Source organism: Chlorocebus sabaeus, chromosome 12 (assembly GCF_047675955.1).
Source record: "Chlorocebus sabaeus isolate Y175 chromosome 12, mChlSab1.0.hap1, whole genome shotgun sequence".
Lineage (NCBI taxonomy): Eukaryota > Metazoa > Chordata > Mammalia > Primates > Cercopithecidae > Chlorocebus > Chlorocebus sabaeus.
Window position 1 is genome coordinate 74,774,523 of NC_132915.1, and position 25,893 is coordinate 74,800,415.

Consider the following 25,893-nt stretch of genomic DNA (forward strand, 5'->3'; position numbering starts at 1 on the left):
TTGGTGCAGGCTGCTGTGCTTATAAAACAACCTAAGGTAAGCAATGGACCAAAAGCCTCTCAAAACCCATGTAGCTTTTGAAATACAGCAGAGCATTTGGCCTACCATGATTCCCATTAAGTTTTTGCTGACTGCCAGAGACACTCAAGCACACTTCAGTTCTACTTGTTTCTTTAACTGGTCCTTGCCGCTAGGCTGTCAGCCTACAGTTAGCGTCTGTGTTTAAGAATACTGACAACAGGCCAGGTGCAGTGGCTTACGCCTGTAATCCCAGCACTTTGGGAGGCCGAGGCTGACGGATCACCTGAGGTCAGGAGTTCAAGACCAGCCTGGCCAACCAACATGGAGAAACCCCATTTCTACTAAAAATACAAAAATTAGCCAGGTGTGGTGGCGCATGCCTGTAATCCCAGCTACTCAGGAGGCTGAGGCAGGAGAATCGCTTGAACCTGGGAGGCAGAGGTTGCAGTGAGTTGAGATCATGCCACGGCACTCCAGCCTGGACAACAGAGCAAGACTCCAACTCAAAAAAAAAAAAAAAGAATACTAACAACAGAGGGCCTTTGTTGATGTTATCTTCTGCCTCTGCCCAATCATGCTTTGTTCCCTTTCCTTTCCTTACACAAGTACTGATCCCAAGAATTTTTCAATAAATGTCTTGTGTGCTCAAAAAAAAGAATACTGAAAACACAGAAACTCCAAGGACCATTCAAGGACCATCTCCATGCTTAGGATGCCCTTTATTTTAAACTAATTAGATGTGACAGACATGAAATTGGAAGAGGGCAATGGAAATTATGCTAAATGCAACTACTTTCAAAAGCCTGATGCCTTTGGCCCCTCTCCTGACCACACAATTGGTAAACATAAGGCATATTTTCCTAGTTTCAGAAGGGCAAGCAGTAAGCACATTTTTCTAATTTTAAAAATTCTAGATCATGTGAAGCAAAAAGGTTATTTTCAAGAATAAACATTTCCACTACTTCTGCTTCTTGTAAAGACAAGCTAGTATGCAGACATGAGACAGGGGAGGAAGCAGTTCCCCTTTCTGCCAGAGAATATGCTCGAAAACTATCTCTGAAAAATCAATAACCATGCAAGCTGGGTCTGGTGCTACCCATTGCACAAGAGCTGCCTAATAATGATGCCAGCGGAAGTTTTCTATGATTCTAAAGTTAAAATTCAACAGAAACACTAATATTATTTCCAGATTTTATAAAAATTCCTTTTTTTTTTTTTTTTTTTTTTGAGATGGAGTCTCGCTCTGTCACCCAGGCTGGAGTGCCGCAACAGGATCTTGGCTCACTGCAACCTCTGCCTCCCAGGTTCAAATGACTCTCCTGTACTTCAGCCTCACAAGTAGCTGGGACTATAGGTGCATGCCACCATGCTTAACTAATTTTTGTATTTTAAGTAGAGACGGGTTTTCCCATGTTGGCCAGGGTGGTCTCGAACTCCTGACCTCAAGTGATCTGCCTCCCTTGGCCTCCCAAAGTGCTGGGATTATAGACGTGGGATTATAGACCTTTGAAGTGATCTCATCCACCCCACCTGAGCTTTGTGACACTAGTCCATTCATTTCTGTCTCCCCAGTGCCGTCTCACAGAGCTAAAATTGGAGAGATTTAAAGCCTTATTCCCACAAGCTGCAGGGACTGATCTCCCATTTAATGCAAAGCAAGCAACGATTCTCAACTCAGTGCCACTGCATCTGGCCCTGATTTTATAAAATTCTTAAAAGTCGGCTGGGCATGGTGGCTCATGCCTGTAATCCCAGCACTTTGGGAGGCCGAGGCGGGCAGATCACAAGGTCAGGAGACGAGACCATCCTGGCTAACATGATGAAACCCCGTCTCTACAAAAAAATAGAAAAAATTAGCCGGGCTTGGTGGTGGGCGCCTGTAGTCCCAGCTACTCAGGAGGCTGAGGCAGGAGAACGGCATGAACCTGGGAGGCGGAGCTTGCAATGAGCCAAGATCATGCCACTGCATTCCAGCCTGGGTGACAGAGCGAGACTCCATCTCAAAAAAAAAAAAAAAATTCTTAAAGTCTCTAAATATACCCTTGTCTAAAGTCTCCTGTCTTCAATTTTTTAGACAGAGTTCCTCCAGATCAATAATCCTTAACCATGGTTATTGTCTCAGAACTGTGACTATTTTTTAAGTTTAACTCAACTTAAAATATATCCCTTGTAGGAGGAAGTCATCACAAATGCCAAGTGACAAGCCAGAAATCAATTTTATTTCAACCAGCTGGCCCATGACGCCAGGTTGCATATTCCACTCCTGGATGGTCTGGCAATTCCTGCCTGAATAGGGAAGTAAAATTAAGTGAAGTTGAATTCGAACTACATCCCTCCCCTTCACCACCATTACGAGGACAGGGGCTTATTCATTCCTTTCCAGTAGCTGCACAATGTAATTGCCATCAGCCCCACTGAGGAAGCTGGAGGCGTCAGCTTACCTTGTGGAGAATGACATCAGCCCTCAGCATCTTGTCCACAGTAGACTTTGGGAGAGAGAGGTTGTGATACAGGAACCCAGAGAAGGTTTCATTGTCCACGAGGAAATCCTGAAGCTTCAAGTCTATTGAGAAATAGTGTTTCATTTTTATTAAGTAACTCCAAAAAAAAAGAAAAAAGAAAAAAGTGGGCACAACGGGACAGTGGAGAAACATATAATATTGATGATCAACAGTCGCCTGGCTAAGCGCACACAGGAATGAGACAGGGGAGCATTGCCGTAACAAGAGAGGCATGAAAATATTGCTTTCTGGTAACATGTTGAGCCTCACCCAGCATGTGCTCCTCAACTCAAACAGTGTGATGGTGCCATTACACACACACACACACACACACATACACACACACACACACAGCCTTTCCTTTTCTTTTTTTTAATTTTGAGATGGAGTCTCGCCCTGTCACCCAGGTTGGAGTGCAATGGTGCGATCTCAGCTCACTGCAACCCCCACCTCCCGGGTTCAAGAGATTCTCCTGCCTCAGCCTCCCAAGTAGCTGGGATTACAGGTGTGCACCACCATGCCTGGCTAATTTTTTTTTTTTTTTTTAATCTTTAGTACAGACAGGGTTTCACCATGTAGGCAGGCTGGTCTTGAACTCGTGACCTTGTGATCCACCTGCCTAGGCCTCCCAAAGTGCTGGGATTACAGGCATGACCCACCACACCCAGCCTTTCCTTGCTTTTCAAGCAAGAAGTCAAACCTTTGAAATGATCTCGCCCATCCCACCTGAGCTTTGTCACACTAGTCCATTCATTCCTCTCTCCCCAGTGCCATCTCACAGAGTTAAAATTGGAGAGATTTAAAGCCTCATTCCCACAAGCTGCAGAGACTGATCTCCTATTGAATGCAAAGCAAGCAACGGTTCTCAAACTTAAGTATGCATCAGAATCACCTGGAGGGCTTGTTAAAATGCAAACTGCTAGGCCCCACCCCCAGAGTTTCCAATACAGCAGGCCTGGGATGCGACAGGACAATCACTTACAGGTGATGCCGATGCTGCTGACCTGGGGACCATGTTTTGGCAAACACTGGCAGAGTGTATTATGCATATCAAAATGCCTTCACAGACATGGTCTCATTTTAATTCCAAACATAAAACATGTGATACAAAGCTCTAAAACCCAGGTCTGCCAGGCTTTAGGAAAACACATAAACATATATTTAAACCATCAGCCCTATTGAATGATTTGATTGCTAAAGGATTTCATACAGAATCTCTCTAAATAATAGGACCTCTTGGTACATTTAAAAAAGGCTTCAATCCAGTGCAACAAAACAGAAAAAGCACCACTAAGAATCCAGAATTGTAGTCCCTAGAGTTGGAGGCTGTGTCTGGTGGCGTCACTGTGTACTTCACGTCATCTTTTTGAACCTCAGTTTCTTGATCTCCAAAATGAGAGGTTTCTGACCAGATGCTTGGTAGAAGCCCTATGACTCTGAAACAGTATAGTTTTCCCTGACTCATTTGACTGTCTACCTCTCCTTCTTCCAACCCTCTCTCCTAACCGCCTAACTTCTTTGTAATAACGATGAAACCAGCTCATCAGGACCACACGAACTGAGTCCACAGGCCCAGGCACTAAGCAACCTCTAGAGGGCAAACTTTGCAAACTGAAATCATTTACCAGAAGAGAAACAGGTTTGATCTGAAAATGGGGCTACAGTGTGAGGCTTAATGAGGACAGGAGTTAATCCTCGGAGCTAAGAGGGTCACACGCAGAGATAAAGTAGCAGGAGGGCCTGACAGCCCAGCCAGTCTCTCATCAATGCTGCATGACCCAGGTGTATTCTGCTTTAGGCAAACTTCAGTAATATTGAGTTATATAGACAGGACACATTGAGCAAGATTCACATCGCTAGAGAAATGATTCACTGCTACCCCTCTATGGCTAGCTCCTAGTCATCCCTCATGACAGTCAGTAGCTGTTCCTAGACCCAGTTAGTGTCCCTCAGAATCAGTGCTCCTGCAAACTGCTACGTACCTGATGCTTCCCATCACATATGACTCTACACTGTTACCATCAGGTTCTCTACTACAGCTGTCAAACCTCAGAGCACCTGAGCTTCATTTAGGGAACATGCTAAAATGCAGTTTCTTGGGCCCAATCCCCAGAAATTCTGAAATAGTGGGTCTAGAATGCAGAGACCACGAATCTACATTTTGAATAAGTATCCTTTGCACTTTTAATGTTCAGGTAGGGAGGTGTGGAACCACAGTGTAAGGAACATTGTTTTACTTGCATGCTGCCTCCACCAGACTGTGCCTACAGGATAGGGAATATGTGTTCTCAGTACCACGAGTGCCCAGATCAGACCTGGCACAGAATTACTGCCCAGTGAAGGGTAGCTGAATACTAAATACTAGGAGATGGGATTAGGGCTGACAAGGTTCCAAAAGTATCTGCGCACCATCACAGGAGATTTCCTTTTAGCTCATCAGGTCCAGGAAGAGCCCAGGGATGTCAGGACCATCCCCAGGCCACACCCCAGGAGTGAACAGGATGGGTAACCACTAGAACTGCCTTCCCAGGAACAGCAAGCGACATCCGGGGTCACTTTCTGTTCCTGGGAGAACTAGGAAGCAAGGTGTAAGCTGGTGGCTTCAGCTGAGGACTGGTGTGAAAAGGTAGACGCTGATCACTGTACAACCGTGGACAAAGCACCACCCTGGGAATCAGAAACCTGGGTTCTATATCCATTTATTTGTCGGGTCATTTCATGTAGTTGTGCCTCCACTGCCTTACCTATAAAATGAAGGGTCAAAAAAGGCCTCTGTGAAACCTCAACAGAAACAGAATACAGGTATTAGCTAACGCTCACTGACTAGGTGGGCCATAGAGTCCTCCTGAGCAGAGCCAGAGCAATACATCATATTGCACCAGGGAACTTCAAAACAGCTCCCTCCTTCCTAAGCAGGGTGGCAGAAGTGTGGGAGGGTGACCCAGGCCACCCTTGTAATGGGCCTAGGTCATCCTGCAACACTCTCCAGACCAGTAAGTATGTTCAGCATGTTTATAAGACTATTCTGTTCCGAAAATGAGAACATCTGGATGTGATCAAGCTCCAACCTCCTATCAGTGAATCCCCCGATAAGACATAAGAACCCAGAGGCTGATTAAACAGTCAACAACCCTTGGCTGTGCACGTGCATGGTATGGTAGGTTCGCTGGGTGGGGAAGCAGCAGGGAGGGCCAAAGATCCTCAGCTACAAAGAACTTGCAGCCTGATCACGTGGAAATCCACACATGTAGGCTTCGAGTCACGCACTAGCACCAACCTGTGTGAAAACAGGAAGGCAACATGGTGTAGTATACTGGTTCTCAAACATGACTGCCTGTTAGACTCGGCTGGGGGCTTCACAAAAATCCCAAAGCCCAGGCCACACCATGGAGCAACTAATGAGAACTGCTAGGGTAAGACCCAGGCATCAGAATTTAATAAAACTTGACTGGGCGCGGTGGCTCACACCTGTATTCCCAGCACTTGGGGAGGCCCGAGGTGGGCGGATCACTTGAGGTCAGGAGTTCGAGATCAGCCTGGTGAAACCCCGTCTCTATTAAACATATCAAAATTAGCTGAGTGTGGTGGTGGGTAGCTGTAATCCCAGCTAATTGGGAGGCTGAGGCAGGAGAATCACTTGAACCTGGGAGGCGGAGGTTGCACTGAGCAGAGATTGCACCATTGCACTCCAGCCTGGGTGACAGAGCGAGACTCTGTCTCCAAAAAAGAATTTAATAAAACTTCTCAGGTGATTCCAATCAAGTCTGAGAAACAATGATGTGGAGGAAACATCAGGGTTTGGGACCAGAAAAACCTCAATTTGATGCCGTACTCCACTGTGAAATAGCTGTGTGATTGTGAGGAAGTGACTTTACCTCCCTGAGCACACATTTTCTTACCAATTAGGTGAAGGTAATAGTATCCACATTTCAAAGATATGAAGACCAGAGATATTCATCATGGTAGGTGCTCAATATATGGTAATAATTTGTGATTACCAAAAAGATTCTTTCATTCAACTCTACCACTGTACGACAATGCCATTTATAGAAAAGATGGAACACAGTCCCTGCCTTTGAGGAACTTTCAAGGCTGAAAGGGGAGATAAAGAGGCAAATAATTCAAGAAGGCAGAAGGAAGGATAAGAAAGCCAAAAGGAGACAGTAAATGGAAGCGCTGGCCCAAGATGAGGTTTATCTGTAAGTGCTTTATGGGGAGCAACCAGACTGGAGCCAAGTTCTGGAAAAGGACAGAGTCAAAAATCACTGGGAGCTGTGGCTGGACAGCAAGGGTCAAGACCTCTCATGATGACAATGACCAGGGCATTTTGTGGTCATAATGCTATGCACATAGTAGATTCTCAACAAATGAATAAACAAGCAGATAATTAGAGGGGAGATTTCTCAAAACCTCAGATTTGGGTGGTAGGAAGGGGAGAAAAAAGGAGGGGGTGAGGACAGAGTACAGTGGCTTTGTACCTGCTGGTCTCAGTCTTCTCCACTATGTTGCTGGCAGGAAAATGGGTGGAAAGCCAAGAATATCTAGAAAGTCAGATGTCTGAAACATACCTTCTCCTCTGACCTCATCCTCATGACATGGTCCATGAGTCACCTCCTCCAGGAAGCCTGCCCGGGCCTTCCCACCCTCAAGCTGGGTTAAGGACTGGCTCTTTTTTGTGACTTTCTTTTTTTTTTTTTTTTTGAGACAGAGTTTTGCTCTTTCACCTGGCATGAAGTGGCCCGCTCTTGGCTCACTGCAACCTCCACCGCCTAGGTTCAAGCAATTCTCCTGCCTTGGCCTCCCAAGTAGTTGGGATTACAGGTGCCCACCATCACACCCAACTAATTTTTTTTTTTTTTTTTTTTTTGTATTTTTAGTAGAGACAGGGTTTCGCCATGTTGGCCAGGCTGGTCTTGAACTCCTGACCTCAGGCGATCCACCCACCTTGGCCTCCCAAAGTGCTAGGATTACAGGTATGAGCCACCGCACCCAGCGTTTTGTGACTCTTTTGTGCCCAACATCCTATGTTTCCCACTAGTACCACACAGATCAAGCTGCAGTCACCCGTGATATATCCTGCTCCCAGAAGAACAGAAACTCCTTGAGGGCCAGAATTCGTATTTCCAAAGCCAGCAGTGCCGGGCACAGAGAAGGCACTCAGTGAATTGGATGAATGAATGAATGGATGAATGGATGAACTAATAAATGAATGAATACAAATGAGTGAATAAATTAATGACTTGATGTGATTTGGGGAATTGCCAATTGCAGAGAAGTAAATTCACCTTGCAGTGAGTTAGGGAAAAGATGAAGCAGGACACGAACTTGAAACAAACCAGGTGAAGAGGACACAAGAGTTCCGCTAAGCCCACTCAACTGCGTCAGCTCAGGTCAACAGGACAGAGGAAGGCTGAGTTAATTAAATGATAAAATGGAGATGACAATGGCATCCGCCTCATTGGGCTGAGCTAGGTGTTAAATGAGAAAATGTACCTGCAGACCTAGTATAATCCAGGCAATGAGTAAGGTACCAGGTAAAGGATGGCTAATATCTTCATTTTCAGGAATGACTGATCTGAACAGATTTGTGGCTAATTTAACTGTAAAGCATATCCAGAATAGACAAGACACAGAAGTGGCTTTGGCAGCTAAGTTGAGATGCTGAATTTGTGATCTAACGTATGCACATGTGCGTATGTGTGTGCATATGTATGCGTGTATTATAATACATATTAGCCTGGCTGAGTTCCTAAGACAGAATTATTGAGTTCTTTCTGCTGATACTATCTATAAGGTAAAGGAAAGTTTGAAGCTGACTGATTTGTCTATTCATAACTTTATAAAAGAATAAATAAATCTAATATTTTACAGGGAATCACCAGGAATGATCATATCTGTCAGTCACTGGAAGGACAGATATAGGTGGAAGGTGACCTGGACAAAAAACCAATCATTCCACACAAGACAGGGAATACTTCCTGAACAGGGCAGTCATTTAGCCATTTAACTTTGGCCAACGAGTTAATGCAGACCTGGATTTTATAATCAGTAAAATGTGTGGGTTGGAGAAGATGATCTCTGAGGTCTTCTCAACCTGACATTGAAAGGAACAAAGGGCAAAACAAAATCAGCACTGGATGCAGCATCGGAGGGTCTGAATTCAAGAGTCAGCTCTGCCATTTCCTGACTGTGTAATCATGAAGCTTACTTTCCCCCTTATTTAAATCTCCCTAAGCCTCAGTTTCCTTGGATACAAAATGAGGCTAATATAGCACTTTGGGAGGCCGAGATGGGCGGATCAACTGAGGTTAGGAGTTCGAGACCAGCCTGACTAACATGAAGAAACCCCATCTCTACTAAAAATACAAAATTAGCCAGGCGTGGTGGCGCATGCCTGTAATCCCAGCTACTCGGGAGGCTGAGGCAGGAGAATTGCTTGAACCTGGGAGGCAGAGGTTGCCGTGAGCTGAGATCGCGCCACTGCAATCCTGCCTGGGCAACAAGAGTGACACTCTGTCTCAAAAAAAAAAAAAAAAAATGGGGCTGATAACATTCACAGGTTGTTGCGCAAACCAAAGATCAAGAACGTGAACGTGCTCTTTCAGGGGAAAAAGCTGACTTGCTCCAAGTGTTTGCTCGGGTAACTGGAAGGTATGACCTCTGTCACAGGATGCGGAGCTGGGCTACTGCTGCCAGCAGAAGAGAAAGTCACTATCCAGCAGAAGGTCAGGAGAGCTCTCCCACCACAGTCTCTTCAATACAGAGCAAAATACTCGATCTGCTGAGCTCAGCCTCCTTGGTTTTGCCTGGAGGAGCAGTGGCCTACCAACTAGCCAAGAGCTTCGCTGTGTGCACCATAAAGTGGGGCAAAGGAAAGGAAAAAGCACAAAGCACAGGTGAAATACGTGTTTGTGGGCTGGGGAAGAAACGAGGCAGAACCCTCAGCTTCTTGCCACACATCTAAGCCTCTGGGACCAAGCTGAGGAACGCACTTGCACGTGCAGGCGGAGGGGTGTGACGCGGGGTGGGGGCGAAGTCCTGCTTTCCCAGCCATTCAGTGTTCCTTCAGTTCTCTGAGCATAGAGGACCAGGAAGGTGGGAGGAGGGAAGAGAGGGATGAAAGGGGTTAGGCTGTCTGCGGGGAGGCAAGAGAAGAAGGAGGAGAGGAGAGGAGGGAGGGCAGCTCAGGAAGGCGGAGGAGGGAAGCCGTTTGCTGAGCTGAGCTGAGCTGAGCCAGACGGGGTTACTCTCGGTCAGTGCCCTCCAGTCCCCAGCTCGGGTTTCAAGATCTCTGTCTTCTCTTTTGCTCAACATGAAAAGGAACCAAAGCAATCAGCTGCTTTAGAAGTGGGTGGAGGAGGCAAATGAAAAAACAGAAGTGGGGAAAATCACATCAGTATCCCAGGTCCAGATGTCTTCTTCAATGGACCCCCGGGGTGGGGGTGGGGGTGGGGTAGGGGTCTCCCAGCCTGCTAGGAGCTGTCAACTGGGCAGGGCCTGGGAGGGGGAGGCAAATTCTAACTCGTGGTTTTGATCACTGAGCTTCTCCAGCCTTATAAGTAAGACCTTGAAACTTCTCTGCTATACAAGGGCTGGTAACAAATACAGTCCAGTGGCTTTATGGTATTTTTTAGTGTTTCGTTTTCCTGATGCTCTGCTGTCTTCTTGAAGAACAGATGCTGCCTGCTTCACCAATAGCTGAGCACTCTCTGGGAAGACCAGGTTGGTGGGTGCTCAGGAGAAGGGGTGAGGCAGGGTGATGCAGCTGCTCCTTCAGATGACTCCTTAGGGCAGCGGAGAGTAGGCCAGGGGTATGTGGTGCACGCAGCCTAAGGACACCCATGCTGTTCATCCCAGCCTGGGCTTTCCAACCCAGGAGACGCTTCCTTCTCTACAGAGAAGGCTTGCCAAGGGATACCAAGACAGACCTGAAAAAACTCAGTTCCAGAAATTTCCAGTTATATGACCTTGGGAAAGTCAGTTAGGCTCTCTGAGGGCCCCTATAAAACGGCTTGAGGGAGTGGCTTCAGTCCCTTCTGTCAGTTGAGGAAATGGTGTTTGTCCCCTCCTAAGAATGCAGCAGCAACAAGGCACCATCCTGGAAGCAGAGAGCAGCCCTCACCAGACACCAAACCTGCCGACACCTTGATTTTGGATTTCCCAGCCTACAGAACTGTGAGAAGTAAATTTCTACTGTGTGTAAATTACCCACTCTCAAGAATTTTCTTCTAGCAGCACAAACAGAATAAGACAATACCCATGTCTTACTGAGAAGAGAAAAGGTGGGAGAGGTTACCGGAAGCCCCTAGAATGAGGGTTGAAGACCCTGAATGTAACAAGTCCCCCAAAGAGCCAGTGCAGCCCCAGAGGGAAACGATATCCTGATCACACTGGCCAGGGCGTGGAAGGGCACAGTCAGGCTGGCTTGGAAGCTCAGAAGGAAGTGGAAGATAACACTAAGACATAACATTGACCCAAATGAATTTTGGATCTGAACAGAAAGAGAAGAAACAAAGAACCAACATCAGAAACAGCAAGAAGATAGCTGAGAAGAAAACTCTGCCTGAAGACTAGAGAGGCAGAAAGATGAGAGAGGACACGTGGAAGACAAAAGGAGTGAAGAGAAGGTAAGAGTTAGAAAGTATGAAGAAACAGAGTCCGGAATCAGGAAAGACTACATCAAACAGAAGGGGCAGAGAGAAAAAGAAAAGAGAGTTTGAGGCATTCAGTTCTCAAGGATGAGGTGACTGAAAAAAGGGGCCAGACACTTCAAACACCACACAACACGGGACTAGAATCAGCCTGCATGGCCCTGAGAAGTCCAGGCACAAAGAGAATGGAAAAAAGATGAGTTTACAAGTTAGGGATGAGATCCTTCCTAAGGCTGGTCTAAGGAAGAATTAACATGCACAATGTATAAATAGTTTAATTTTTTTCTAACTTTTAAAATTAACGGGCCGGACGCAGTGACTCAAGCCTGTAATCCCAGCACTTTGGGAGGCCGAGACAGTCGGATCATGAGGTCAGGAGATGGAGACCATCCTAGCTAACACGGTGAAACCTCGTCTCTACTAAAAAATACAAAAAACTAGCCGGGCGAGGTGGCAGGCACCTGTAGTCCCCGCTGCTCGGGAGGCTGAGGCAGGGGAATGGCGTAAACCTGGGAGGCGGAGCTTGCAGTGAGCTGAGATCCGGCCACTGCACTCCAGGCTGAGCGACAGAGCGAGACTCCGTCTCAAAAATAAATAAATAAATAAATAAATAAATAAATAAATAAATAAAAATTAACAAAATGTATTAAGGGACATAGTAGTGCTTTGTGGGCATAGAAAAGTGACTCATATTTACTAAGCATTAGGCACACTATTAGCATTATTTTCCAGAATCTTTAAGAACAGCTTGTAAACAAAGGTATTATTATTATTCCCATTTTTCAAATGAGGAAACAGATATAGAAAATATCTTGCTCAGAGTCATAGAACAAACAAGTGGTAAATTTGAACCCAGACAGCTTTGACTGCAAAACTTTGGTTCTTTCCACTATATCAGCAATGTAATGAAATGTTTTAAAAATGCTTCATCATGATTTTGGCCTCAAAAGCTGGGGATGTCACCTACGCTTCCTAATGTTGGAATAAGCAACATGGCAGCATAGTGTGGGGAGAAAATGCTGAGCCTGGGAGTCAGACAGACCCCGATTCAATGTACAGCTTTACTCTGTAATCTTGGACAACAGATATTACCCTTTTGAGCCTCAGTTTCCTCACCAATGAAATGGAGATAATATACCAATTTGCCCCTGCTAGTGCTGTTTGAAGCCTTCAATGTAATAATATATGAAAAGTGCAAAATAGCATCATTATCCGGTGCAACTCAGTCTGTTGAACAGTGTCACTGAGATTGCCTTTTGGTGCCTCAACGCAACAGTGACGAGAGGACCAGAGATGGGAAAGCTTTCAATGAGAAACAAACTGGACTCCCAAATTGCTCTTTGCCACCCACAGAATAAATAAACCTTATGTTGGAAAAGCAGGAGACATGCAACACTGTTCTTGATGTTAAGAATTCAAAACCTTTTAAAGGCAGTCTGATATTTGTGGGGGTTCATGCTGTTCTGTAATCGAATGCAATTGTGTTTTCTATTCCTGTCTGAGTAAAGCTGACCTTTGATTTGATTTAGTTCAGGCAATATTTCAACATTGCAGTGGAGCATTGCACCCCACCCCCACCTGCTTACAGCCCAGCTGGGGCCAGGCCCTTGCCCTGGATGGAAATCAAGGACCTGGTTTCTGAGATGCAGCCTGGCTTTGACAGGTCTGGGAAAACTCATGGTACGTGGAAAGGTTTCAAAACATATAATTCTAAGGCCTCAAATCAAAACTTTTGACAAGTGCATACACATAGAACGTGAATTGCAATCACCTAAAGATTTCAAAGAATTTCCATTTTGATGACATAATGTTGACACATGTGTCACCAGATCTCCCAACAAGATGACACACTGCGGGTCCACAAGGACAGAAAATATAGTCTGAGGCTGCAACCTCAACTTTAGCGGCTGCCTGAATGGGTGAGGGGGGTTCAGGCGGAAAATGAGAAGTGACTGTGAGTCACAGGTTGTTCTTTCTAGATGGGCCTTGGGAAACATTCCAACAGTGCCTGAAGACAGGAAGGGGAGTGAATCCGACATTTCTTTCCAAAGCCTTCTTGTCTCCTTTCTCATCCCAGCGAGCCCATACCCCATGTCCTGTGACTTTAGGGAAGCTTCTGGCTACCCAGAGCTGCTCTCTTTAGGATATAACAACAACAGAGCATGAGAAACTGGAATTCTGGTTTTACTACTGCCGCTTGCCAGCTGTGTTTTCTTCGGCAAGTTACTTGGCCTCTCTGAACTTCAGCTCCTTCATGTGAGTATCCCCTACATTTTACGATGATTGTGAAAAAGCAGTGAGCTAAAGAACAAGCCTGGTACCTATGCTGGGCCAGGCACTGTACTAAGTGCTTCCCCTTATTAGTCCATTAATTTGCCACAACAGTCCTGAGGGCGATACTACTGTTATCCCATTTTGAGGAAACTGAGGCACAGAGATGTATGGAATTATCCATGGTTACACAGCTGATAAGCATCAAGCCAAGATTTGAACCTAGGGCAATCTGGCTGCCAAGTCTGTTCTCTTAACACCAAATTGTATTTCCCAGGGAATATTTACAAGACGTTAATTTTCTACCCACTTCCTTCAACTCCCTGCCACAGCCAACTATCTTGCCATGTCACCAAAGTCACCCTGCTCCCTGGAGCTCATGTCTTTTTGATTTTCAAAAATCAAACCAGAATCAAAGGTCCAGAATCAAACCCCACTGAGTCCTTAGTACTGTCAGTAAATCCGACAGCCAGAGAGGCATGACCCTTTTCCCTAAGTAAAATCCAGTATAACCCCAGGGACTAACTTCCAAAAAGTATTAGTCAGAGCCATATCACAAAGGTCAAACAGGCCGGGCATGGTGGCTCACACCTGTAATCCCAGCACTTTGGGAGGCTGACACACCTGACATCAGGAGTTTAACATGACAAACATGGTCAGGAGTTCAAACATGGTCAGGAGTTCAATTGGTCAACACGGCATAAACCCCGTCTCTACTAAAAAATATAAAAATTAGGCAGGCATGGTGGCTAGTGCCTGTAATCCTAGCCATTCAGGAGGCGGAGGCAGGAAGAATTGGTTAAACCCAGGAGGCAGAGGTTGCAGTGAGCCAAGATCGTGCCACTGCACTCACGCCAGCCTGGGTGACAGAGTGGGACTCCATCTCAAAAAAAAAAAAAAAAAAAAAAAGGCCAGGCGCAGTGGTTCATGCCTGTAATCTCAGTACTTTGGGAGGCTGAGGTGGGTGGATCACGAGGTCAGGAGTTCGAGACCAGCCTGACCAACATGGTGAAACCCCGTCTCTACTAAAAATACAAAAATTAGCAGGGTGCGGTGGCACGCGCCTGTTATTCCAGCTACTCAGGAGGCTGAGGCAGGAGAATCGCTTGAATCCGGGAGGCAGAGGTTGCAGTGAGCCGAGATCGCACCACTGCACTCCAGCCTGTATGACAGAGCGAGACTCCATCTCAAAAAAAAAAAATAAAACAGAAAGAAAAAAGAAAAAGAAAGGCCAAAAAAGCCAGATTCATGCCATGAACATAAGGGAAGTGGCAGCTGAGCCACTGACTCCACACAAAAGTCCGCTGAAGGGAGAGAGAAACTCCAGACCCAAGTCAGGATGGCAGGCTGCTGCCCCGGATCTCTCTGCCAGTCCTGTCCCTTGCCGCCCCTTGACCTCAACAAGGTGATATGTCCTCCAAAGGGGTCATCTCCAGCCCAGTGACAAAACGTCCAAAGATATTTTTAATCTTTTCCTGGCAAAATCCTTATAAGCTCCAGAGAGCTTCACATCCTTAAAAAAAAAGATATTTCAGAAGCCCCCAAATCAGGAGCCATACCAGGCCAGTTGCAGCCCTAGTCCTCACTGGAGAAGGCAAGATAAGGAACTCCAGGCCATGGAAGAGAACCATGAATGTTGTACGCTATCCAACTCAAATCATCACAGTTCTCACGCAGAGTGCCATTCACATGGACTGCGGTATGTATGTACCCCCAGAAACGGCTTGTCAGCCCTAGGAACAGCTTGAAAGCCACCCCCACCTGTTCTAGCCAAATTCAGCAGGTCTAGAAAATGACCTTTGCGGTCCCACACAGCACTCACTGGACTTCCGGAGATAAAAGGTACTGGTGTGGCCGTAACTTCGGACATGGCAAGACACCTGCAGAGCTAAGATCTTGACTCAGAAGTTGCTGAGTTCCATGTACAGTAGAGAGAGAGGCTACCTGGCTCCCAGCCACACCACAGAATCCACAGCTCTGCCCACACCACTTGGGTCATGCCAGCTATAAAAAGATGGAGAACTTCCCCAGGTGCCCCACAAGTCTAGGTTCTGTTTCCAGACCAGCACAAGCAATGGCAAGGCTGAGGGATTGGCTATGGGGGATGTAGTGGTGGACAAGGGCCTCGCTAAATGTGGAAACGGGAAACAGAGGGGAGCTGGGGAACTTCTCAGAGGGGATGTAAGGATGGCATACCCCAGGAGGGCAAGAGGCTTCAGCTCCAGCATATGCACTTCCCAACTATGAGCCAAGTAGGATGTCCCAACCACTGCAAGGAGGTACCTGCTCAAGAGGGGACTGTGTGCACAGTGCAACCTGGAGTTGAAGGAGAGTCTGTAGTCAAGATATCAGGATATGGGAGAGGAGCAGGCCTTGGGACCAAGTGGATGTCTGAGCAGAAATGTTCAGTAGGAAGCAGGCTAATGGACCCATTAGGTATCACTAGGGAATACATTTTAAGTAGGTGAAAAGGAAATATACCATAAAAATAAGACAGCAAAGGGTCCTCTCCTCCAGCCCAGCCATGATTCTCAGCAGCAACAACCCCATCAGAAAGGCCTTAGCTTGGGTCAGTCTGCTTCTCATCCCACCTGAGAATGCCAGATTCACCAGAGAGGGGGCACAGCGATGGCAGGTGGCTTGGAGTGGGGAGTGAGGATGACTCCAGGGCAAGGGAGGAAGCTTTGGAAGGGGAGCAGTGCTTCTTGCCCCACCATGCCCTGGCAGGAGCAGATGCAGGTGGGGGCCTGAGGCTGACACAAGTTGGTAGGGGGCTCTCTTTTTTAAAAAAAAATATATACATATATATATTTTTTAAATCCTACTTTTGCAAACTTTATAAAAACATACTGCTGTGTAAACATATTGTTAAGACCCCCAGAGAGGACCTTGAACGTGAAAGGGGCTATGAAAAATAAAATATTTTTAGCTTCCCAGTAAATCTACTTTAGGCCTCTGGGTTCATGGCTGCCCTTCTAGTAAAGTTCTGGGAGGCAATTTTGTGAAACAAAGAAGACTTAAGACTTTCTGAAGAACTTCTGTCATCATCATTATTCGTAGGCTCTGTTGACGTGGGTTCACACAAGGGAATAAACTTTATAATACAATTTTTTAAAGCACTTTTACTTGACCCTCACAATACCCTGCCGTGTGAAGGGCAGGTATTTTATTTTCTCCCACCTTCATTCCACAACGATTCACTAACGGCTCACCATGCACCCACTACTGTGCTGAGGCTTGGGGTGGCACCATGAATAAGGAGCCCATCTTGCCCTCAAGGGGCTATAGTCTAGCAGACAAGCCCACATCCTGGGGTAGTCCCAGGTGATCCCCCATGTAAGTACTGACAAAGTTTCTGGGCTGAAGCATTTTCTGGTTGTTTCACCAAAGTTCCAATTTCAAGGCAAAGAAACTTAAGGCCCAGAGAGGCCGAACAAATGGCAAAGGCCAAACAGTCAGCCAGGAACAGAAGGGGAAGCAAAGCAACTTGAATTTATTATGTGTCAACTGTGGGCTATGAGCTTCACTATCAGTCATTCACAGACATCATCTAATTTAATGCTCAGTGACCCTCAGGGCAGCTAATCTTCAGGTAAACTCTGGGCCAGAAAGCATCAACACATGCCCAAAGTTCATACTTAATGAGGGATGGAGCATGGATTTCTTCCCAAAATGAATCTTAATACAAAGCCCCACACTTACTTTTATTACAATGTTTTCCAATCTTCAATCATTTACAAACTACTCTCACAAGTTTTACCATATTCACATAAAATGTTTCTTTTGAATTAACTTTAATTATATTTTTCCTGCTGAACATCCTCCTAAGCAATAATTTCCATGAAATTGCAATTTGATGTGGGTTAAAATTAAAAGTTCTCATCCACGTACTGCCTAAAATCATCCCAGATACCACACAAAACTCACCCAGAGAAACACTTATCTGTGTCAGTCTGCATCTCACAGAGACAAAATACAGGCATGTCACTTTCCCTAGGGTTTCTGAGGATTTATCCAATTTTTACATCTGAGTTGCAGTCATCATAGGGATTTAAGATGAATGAATGCTTTTCACACTGCCTTGCAAACATTAATTAATTTAGCCACCCCTCAACTTGTGTGCCTGTACTCTGGTTTAGGAAGAAAATAATAAAATGTCTAAAAGGTTCCAGTGATGAGAAAAGTGGGTGAGGCACCCTGTAAGACTTCCTCCTTGGATTTCTTATTAGGATGATTTCAAAGATAATTCAAAGATTTGTCCATGGCTTAATTCCTGAAACAGGAGTTCTTCCCAGTTGAAAGATTATTAAAACAGCACAACAGAGCACTGTAGAAGGAGAACTGCCTGGAGCAGCAGGGGAGTTTAGCCATGATTTATTCCCAAAATATCCTTTCTGTGGGTTGTGTAGACTTGGGACAGTCACTTCCCCCTTCTGGGTCAGATTCTTCTCTAGAATAGAAATTCCATATGGAGAGGGGCCATATTTGTTTTGGACACCTCTGTGTCTCAGCACTTAGAACAGTGATTGGCATATAGGAGATGCTCAATAAATAAAGGTTGAATGATTGAATCAACTCATTTATCTATAAATGAAATCACTGGTCTCTAACGTCTCTTCCAATAAGTGGAAATAAAACAATGCTGTAGCCAAGGAAATCATGAGAGTATCTGCGTAGAGACCCCCATATCTACAGATCATCTGGGGATAGTCCAATTAAGATAGATGCAACTCATAGAAAGAACAAGATAAACTTTCCAGCTGGAGCACAGAAGCAGGAGCCCAGTGGCCCAGCACTGATTACAGCATAGGACTGAGCGGTAGAGTCTACAGGAGAGGTTGGTCTCCACTGGACTGATCCAAGCTTCAAGTCTTTGTCCTACAGTTACCGATGACTTGAATGAGGCCAAAGAGAGTTGTTTATCACATCTCTAGATGACAAGAAAGGAGTAGCAGATAAAACACATGGCAAAATCAGAATCTAAAATGGTTTTGGGAGGATGGCATAGGGAATCTAAACATGTGAAACAGAAAAAAGACATTTTTCCTTTTAGTCCAAAAAGCCAACAATACAACAAAGAAATGGAAACCAAGTAACTTGCAATTCTGCATATTTAAAATAATCACAATTTTGTTTCAGTGCACACGGAACATGAGTCAACAAGGTGACGTGAATGCCAAAATGCCTAATGCAATCTCAGACTGCATTAATGGAAACGTAGCACTCAGAACAAGGGAGGCAAAAATCCCTTTCTCCTCTGTGCCAGACTACTTTTGTAATTTCCAGTAAACTTCAAGAAGCACACAGACACACTGAAACACAACCAGAGAGGCAGAAATGGGGAGGAAAAACATTCCGGAAGAGGAAAGGAGGCCATTTCGCCTAAAAAATCATGGACTTTGGGAAAACAGTGAAAGAAAAACATGAGAGCTGTCTTCAAATATTTCAAGAGAAATAAAATTAGACTTGTTCTCTAGAAAGCATAACAGGGTGGTGAATATTTTCTAACAATTAGAGATGTCAACACTCAGAATGAGCTACTTAGTGAGCGGTAGGTCCCCGCCCTGGGAAGGTGAGGTGAATGAGGACAAAGCGCCAAACCAGATCAGTTTCAGGGATCCTCCCAGTCCTGAGAGAGACAGCACAGGAGGGCCAAGTCCATCATGCTGTGATGGGGTGTCAGTGCAGATAAACACAGGTCTCTAAGTGGGGATCCATACTGACATAACACCAGTCTCAGCTTCTCTCTGAAATCAGCAGAGTGCTATTCACAATCAGCAAAAAGTTGGCCAGGTGCAGTGGCTCATGCATGTAATCCCAGCCCTCTGGGAGGCTGAGGCAGGAGGATCACTTGAGCCCAGGAATTCAAGGCTGCAGTGAGCTATAAGTGCACCACTGCAGTCTAGCCTGAAAACAGAAAGAAACCCTGTCTCTAAAAAAAATTAAAATTAAAATTAAAAATTAAAAATTAAAATAAATTTAAACAAATAAATAAGTAAATAAAAACAAAATCAGCAAAAAAAATTAAAAATGAAAATAAATTTAAACAAATAAATAAGTAAATAAAAACAAAATCAGCAAAAAGTTACTGATTTCCTGTAGGAAAAGGCAGTGTTTCTGTGTATTTCCCCCTATACTGAGGCTTGCTTTGTGCTACAAGACAAGCAAAGAAAGAAGGAATTTAAGAAGCAGCTAGGCCGGGCCTGGTGGCTCACGCCTATAATTCCAGCACTTTGGGAGGCTGAGGCAGGTGGATCATGAGGTCAGGAGTTCGAGACCGGCCTGGCCAACATAGTTGAAACCCCGTCTCTACTAAAAATACAAAAAATAACTGGGCACAGTGGCAGGCAACTGTAATCCCAGCTACTCAGGAGGCTGAGGCAAGAGAATTGCTTGAATCTGGGGGGCGGAGGTTGCAGTGAGCCGAGATCATGCCACTGCACTCCAGCCTGGGTGACAGAGTGAGACTCCGTCTCAAAAAAAAAAGTAAAAAAAGAAAGAAACAGCTGCAGGGCAGAAAAGGGGACATACTGAGTGAACAGAGAGATATGAAACAAGCACCAACATAATAATACACTCAAAATCCAAGGGACCTGCTCTCCTCAGAGCTGTGCACACAACTGTAGGGTTTTTAGACACAGATTTGGCTTCTCTTCTCCACCTAACTCATGTCTCCAGTTTCTCAAAGAAAGCCAGGTGTGGTGGCTCACACCCATAATCCCAACACTTTGGGAGGCCAAGGTGGGCGGATCACGAAGTCAGGAGATTCAGACCACCCTGGCCAACATGGTGAAATCCCGTCTCTACTAAAAATACAAAATGTAGCTGGGCATGGTGGCACACGCCTGTAGTCCTAGCTACTCAGGAGGCTGAGGCAGGAGGCGGAGGCTGCAGTGAGCCGAGATCATGCCACTGCACTCCAGCCTGGCAACAGAGCGAGACTTTGTCTCAAAAACTAAAAGAAAGAAAAAAAAGGAAGAAGAAGAAAAGAAAACTAGTGGTGTTTTAAGGCAATCTCCTCCACTAAGATCAGAAAGTCTGCGTGACTACTTAACCCATCAGCCAGTCTATTTCAACTGCCACACAAACTGCAAGGCAGAAGAACAAGGCCAGATGCTTAGAAATGCATCGCTGTCTTATAAGAATACTGGCTTGCATTTATTGGGAATCTACTATGTGCCAGATACTGCATTAGGTTTTATAGTTTACACTTCAAGTTAGCTGCTATTTTATAGTTGAGGAAATTAAGGCTGAGGGGTTAAAGGGCTTGGTTGAGCTGTCACCACTCCAAAAAAAATTATAATTCATATCCACTAAGTGCTTCCTATGTGCCAAATACTGTTTTTAAGCAATCACATGTTTTATCTCATTAACAGGTAAGAGGAGGTGTCTGAAAGGGTGCTAACTAACTTATTCACAAAGTCATGCACCCACAAGGTAATGTGTGCTAGCGCTCTTTCCTCTGCACCATGCTGTCTCTTGCTACAGAAGTAAAGGAAATATCCCCAGTTCTGCCTCTGGTCAACCAGCAGGGGCTCTCTAGTAAATAAGGAAGGACTGAGGCTTTGATCAGGGGTTGCTACCTCTCTGTCTCCTGCACCAGAAGAAACGCCCATGTGCAAGACCAGGACCTGCAGGTCCAGGAAACAGCATCTCGATGGCCTGGCTGTGCAGCCAGAAGTGGTGTAACTGGAAGCTCCAAGCACAGCCATACCTCTCTCTGCTGTGAAGCAGCACCTCCTCCATGCCACCCCTAAGACAGCTTTGCTTCCCTTTGTCATCAGGTCCCACATTGCCCATTGCCTCTTTTCCTGCCCGAGGAAAGCACAGTTCTGTATGCCTTTAAAAAAATCCCTCAAAACGGAGTCTGGTTTGAACTCTAGCTTTACCATTTCTTCTTTTGCCAAATGGAAAACAAACTGGTAGGCCTTTCAGCAAAGGCCAGCCAATTCCATCCCTCCCTAAGAACCAAACAGAATAAAAAGCACTTCCCTGGAGCAGTGGTAGTCATTGGTCCATGATGGGGAGGAGTAATTTATCACTGACATTGTTTAGAACCACCGGCGCATGGTAATAATAAAATGCAAACCAACTTTTATCAGCTTCGTTATTGCTTCTATATTCTCTACAGACCATGCACGTGCCATTACTGACTGCACTCAGCCAGCTGCTCCCACCAGCCTCTGTCCCCTTGCCAAGCCACTGCCTGGGAGGCTGCTCTGATGCTATGGCAGCCAATGCCTCAGTCAGCAAATGCCCACTCCTCAGATACTTCCTGGATGGCACGCAATAAATTGCCTGGATACTTACCAGATCAGAGGTACAGATTTCACTTTTTAAAGATAACAAGTTCAAATGCGCATCAGACTAATTTAAATGATTAAGGGAAAATGAATTGCATGTTCTTTTGAGACATAAGTGCTTAACTTTCACTTATCCATATCAAGTTGCAACTTTAATTGCTCTTATATGCACAGAAATACCCTGTCTATAAATCTATCCATTCATTGCAACCATATGGCCAACTCCAAAAAAATGCAGTAGGCAGCAATCTGCACCCCTAGCTGTCCCTAAGGCCAAGACTGTAATATTCTTCTCTGGGGACTTTTCTTCCGTCTTCCCAGAGGAGATTAGTACATCACTGTCTGTGGCATCCCCTAGTTTCTTCAACAATACCTCCTGCAGAGAAGCCCTACAGGCCAGCCACCAAGGAGAAAAACCCCTTGGGGAAGATCTAATAGGAACAAGCCCCAGACACCTGGGCTACTCTCTTTCCCTGGTGCAGGTCAATTTCCAATTATAAACTGATGCAGAGAAGGTTTTCGCTTACTTGAGCTGGATTTCTTGATCTGCTGTAATGTTCTCAGAACTTTGCGCATGTCCTTCATGCTGGTGTCTTTCTGGCTGTATAAAAGAAGCTTCCGAGCATCTGAGAATAGGCGAGACACACTGTAAAGGGTGCAAGAAAAGGAGAAAGGCTCTTGTTAGGCCAACTGCCTCTGCTGCTTTACAAAAGTGACTGCCAAGTGCACACGACTCAGCCTGGCTCCCAGGTCCTCCACAGTCTGGCCCTGGCCCACTCCCATGGCTCCCCACACCCAGCTCCATTCATCACCATGTTCCCTCCCACACCCATCATCAGGGCCCCAAATGCCCTTCTCCATTGGTCAACACACCCAAATCTTACCACCCTTCAAGGCCTGGCTCACCATGCGTGTGCACACACATGCATGCACACACATCCCCCCAGGGCTGACTTATCCATGAGGCACAGTAGGCTCAGTGGCCTGGGCCTGGGATACTCTTAAGGGCATATTAAAATGTTTTAATTTATTTTAAAAGCAGAATTAAAAGTTAATACACTAAAAATGTATAAATAATCATGAATCTGGTCTGGATTGTATTCATCTTTATACCAATGCATTCATGAAATATAATTTTTAATATTGTTGTATGGAAGGGGCCCGTGGAGGCTACAAAGCCAGTCTAGGGTCCATGAACATGACAGTGTGGCCCTGCGTGCCACAGCTGCAGCTTCCTCAGGATTGTCCTGAGCCACATCCCGTAGTCCTTAGTCCATCCTAACTCACATCATGGTCCTGTGCATTTAAAGAAACCTCAGTGTCTCATTTGGGAGACATTTTTTATGCCCGTACTTATGTCCAGGCACTGAAGCCAGGAGCCAGGAATACAAAGGGAAGGGGCAGCATCCTGCTTTGCTCAGGGAGCTCACACTCAGGGAAGAAAGACCTGCAGACATTGTAGTCTGATGGGGCAGTGACAGAGGTGAGAGAGGTGATCTGATGCAGAGAAGACAGAACTCCCCTAGCCTTGGCTGTCAGCTCCTTATGGGCAAGGACCCTTCCAGCGTGCGTCTCTGTGCCAGCCCCTACCCCCTAGCTCCTAGAGCCAGCCCATTCAGATGCACGTCTGCTGAATGATATCATTAACAACATATAGTATATTCCAAAATAGCTAGCAGACAGGACTTGAAATGTTCACAACATACAGAAATGATAAATACTCGAGGTGATGGATACCCCAAATACCCCAAATTTTCCCAAATTCTCCCTTCCTTCATTCTGCAGACTCTATCACACAAGCATTTACAAAAGCAACTTCACTTAAATCCAGCCATTCAAAATTCTCCAGAGGACAAGAAGGGAAGGAAAAGGATTAACTGACAAGTTTGGAAAGAAAACCTGATCTGATACTTACATGGATTTGTTAAAGTTTCCAACAACTCCGGGAGCCTCCCCAGGAGTCGGGTAACGGAAACAGGGGTTGTTGGCATTACAGATAATCCCCTGAACCCAAGGAAGTGTTCCTGCAGAGGGCATGGCTTTATTTGGAAAATGGCCTGTTGAAATCGAGGAGTAGAAAAACACAGGGAGAAACATTAATTCTCTGAAGCGATTCTGAGGCTCCATTTATACAATGCTTCATGCCAAGTCTGTCCATCCCATTCCCCACATCCCAGAGACCTGTCTCTTCTGAATAAATCTGACTCTCAGGTGGAAACTTGGCCTTAGATGTCATTCTTAATCTAGTGGACATCATCTGTAGAATGGAGTTCATGACACCAGCGTTGGAGAAGTGATGACAGAGGTCCTAAGCAGAAAGTCCCTGGCATCCTTAGTTCCTCTTGATGGCCAGCCTCAGTGTTCAGACATGGAGGGGACTTGGGGATGCCCTAAGCCTATTTTTTCATACTCTAAGGAGGTAACTATGGTAAGATAAAGTGGGCCGGGCACGGTGGCTCACGCCTGTAATCCCAGCACTTTGGGAGGCCAAGATGGGCGGATCACCTGAGGTCAGGAATTCAAGACCACCCTGGCCAACATGGTGAAACCCTATCTCTACTAAGCATACAAAAATTAGATGGGTTTGGTACAAAAATTAGATGGGCTTGGTGGCAGGCGCCTGTAATCCCAGCTACTTGGGAGGCTGAGGCAGGAGGATCGCTAGAACTCAGGAGGCAGAGGTTGCAGCGAGCCAAGATAGCGCCACTTCACTCCGGCCTGGGCGCCACTTCACTCCGGCCTGGGCGACCAGAACAAAACTCCATCTCAAAACATAAATAAATAAATAAGATAAAGTGACTGACAAAGAACACTCGCGGAGTCAGCTGGCACAACTGGGGGTAGAACCTCCATCTCCATGGTCCCAATCCAAGCCTCTTCCTCACACCTGCAGTTAGACTGGAATTTAGCTCATATCACACCCTTCTGGTACTCTCCTCAGTTTGCCAAAGATTTGTCAGTTTCACCTCCTCTGCCAGCTATAAAGCTCCTCAAGGGCACCAGAAAAACATACAGGCTTGGGGTCTGATGTCGTCTGTGAAGCTTTGGTGTTTCATTGTTACTATTGTTGTTTTGTCCCTATATTAAAACAACGAGGCCCCATGCACTAGGCCATCCTCTTGCTCTCTTCTGTCTTTCTTACAATGAGCTTCTTACCAAAAGGATGATGGGACATATTTGGGCTCAGTCCTAGGATTCATTGGCACAGCTGGGTTTGTGGCCGTAATACATGGATGCTGCTTATAAGGATCAAGATTAATAGGCCCTGGACCAGGGGTTCTTAACCCAAGGACCTGTTCAGGTGTGGACAGAAAGGCCAGAGCTCCAGCTTCTATCATATTCTCAGGGTTATCTACGACCCCAAAAGAGTTCACAGTTATCAAGAACCATAGCTCTAGGTGGTGAAGAACAAGTAGCTTCACAAACCAATTGGAATTCACATCCAGTCCCTGCAGCTTGCTCAGCAGCGACTTTGGCCAAGTCACCGGCCCCATACCCTCAGTTTTCTCATCTGTAAAGTGGTGATAAAAGTACAATTAACTTCACAGAGCTGTGGTGAGCATCACATGAGGTTTTGCAGGCAAAGCATTTTTGCAGAGTGCCTGGTGCAGGATAAAGCCTCCACAAATGGGCCTATGAGGATTTTTCAGGCACTGTGGGAGTGAATCTACCACAGCACTTACTCTGCTATTGCCCAACAGGAACACTCCTTCCATCTCACAGCTACCACCTCCCTCCAAAGTGGGAACCTTGTTTTATTCATCTTTTTATTTTCATACAAATGCGCTGAGTCTCCCCAGAAGTTAACCCAAAGTCAGGACTTGCTGCACTTTGCATTTCAGTATAGGGTCTTTCTCTTCTATCCATACTCCAACCAGAGAAGCAACATCCGAAGCAAGGATGTGACAAGATCTGATCACTGCGGCCGCCCTCTGCAGGGACTCTGGCCTATTGAACATTTACACAGTTAATCTCCCTATCTTCCTGTTAATAGTTCAAGGAAAACCAAACAAGGCCCCTTTGCCTAAGTCAGCTGCTCTTCATTCAGGGAGATTTATATAACTCAACCAAATACTCGAAGGACCAAAAGATTCTCCCCTTTCAACGCCAGGAGATACTGGCACTGTAGACAGAGTGGCATAGGTG

The 25,893-nt window shown here is 45.6% G+C and overlaps 1 protein-coding gene across 2 annotated transcripts in view; it reads right to left on the reverse strand.

Annotated features, from left to right (window-relative positions):
- Window positions 1–25,893, reverse strand: part of ABCA1 (ATP binding cassette subfamily A member 1) — a 147,979-nt gene that overhangs the window by 79,320 nt on the left and 42,766 nt on the right. For both annotated transcript variants that reach the window (XM_007968523.3, XM_007968524.3), the window contains exons 4-6: window positions 23,663–23,804; window positions 22,275–22,393; window positions 2,463–2,584 (exon numbers count right to left, since the gene is read on the reverse strand). In XM_007968523.3, coding sequence (XP_007966714.3) covers window positions 2,463–2,584; window positions 22,275–22,393; window positions 23,663–23,804 — 383 coding nt within the window. The remainder of the gene's footprint in view (window positions 1–2,462; window positions 2,585–22,274; window positions 22,394–23,662; window positions 23,805–25,893) is intronic.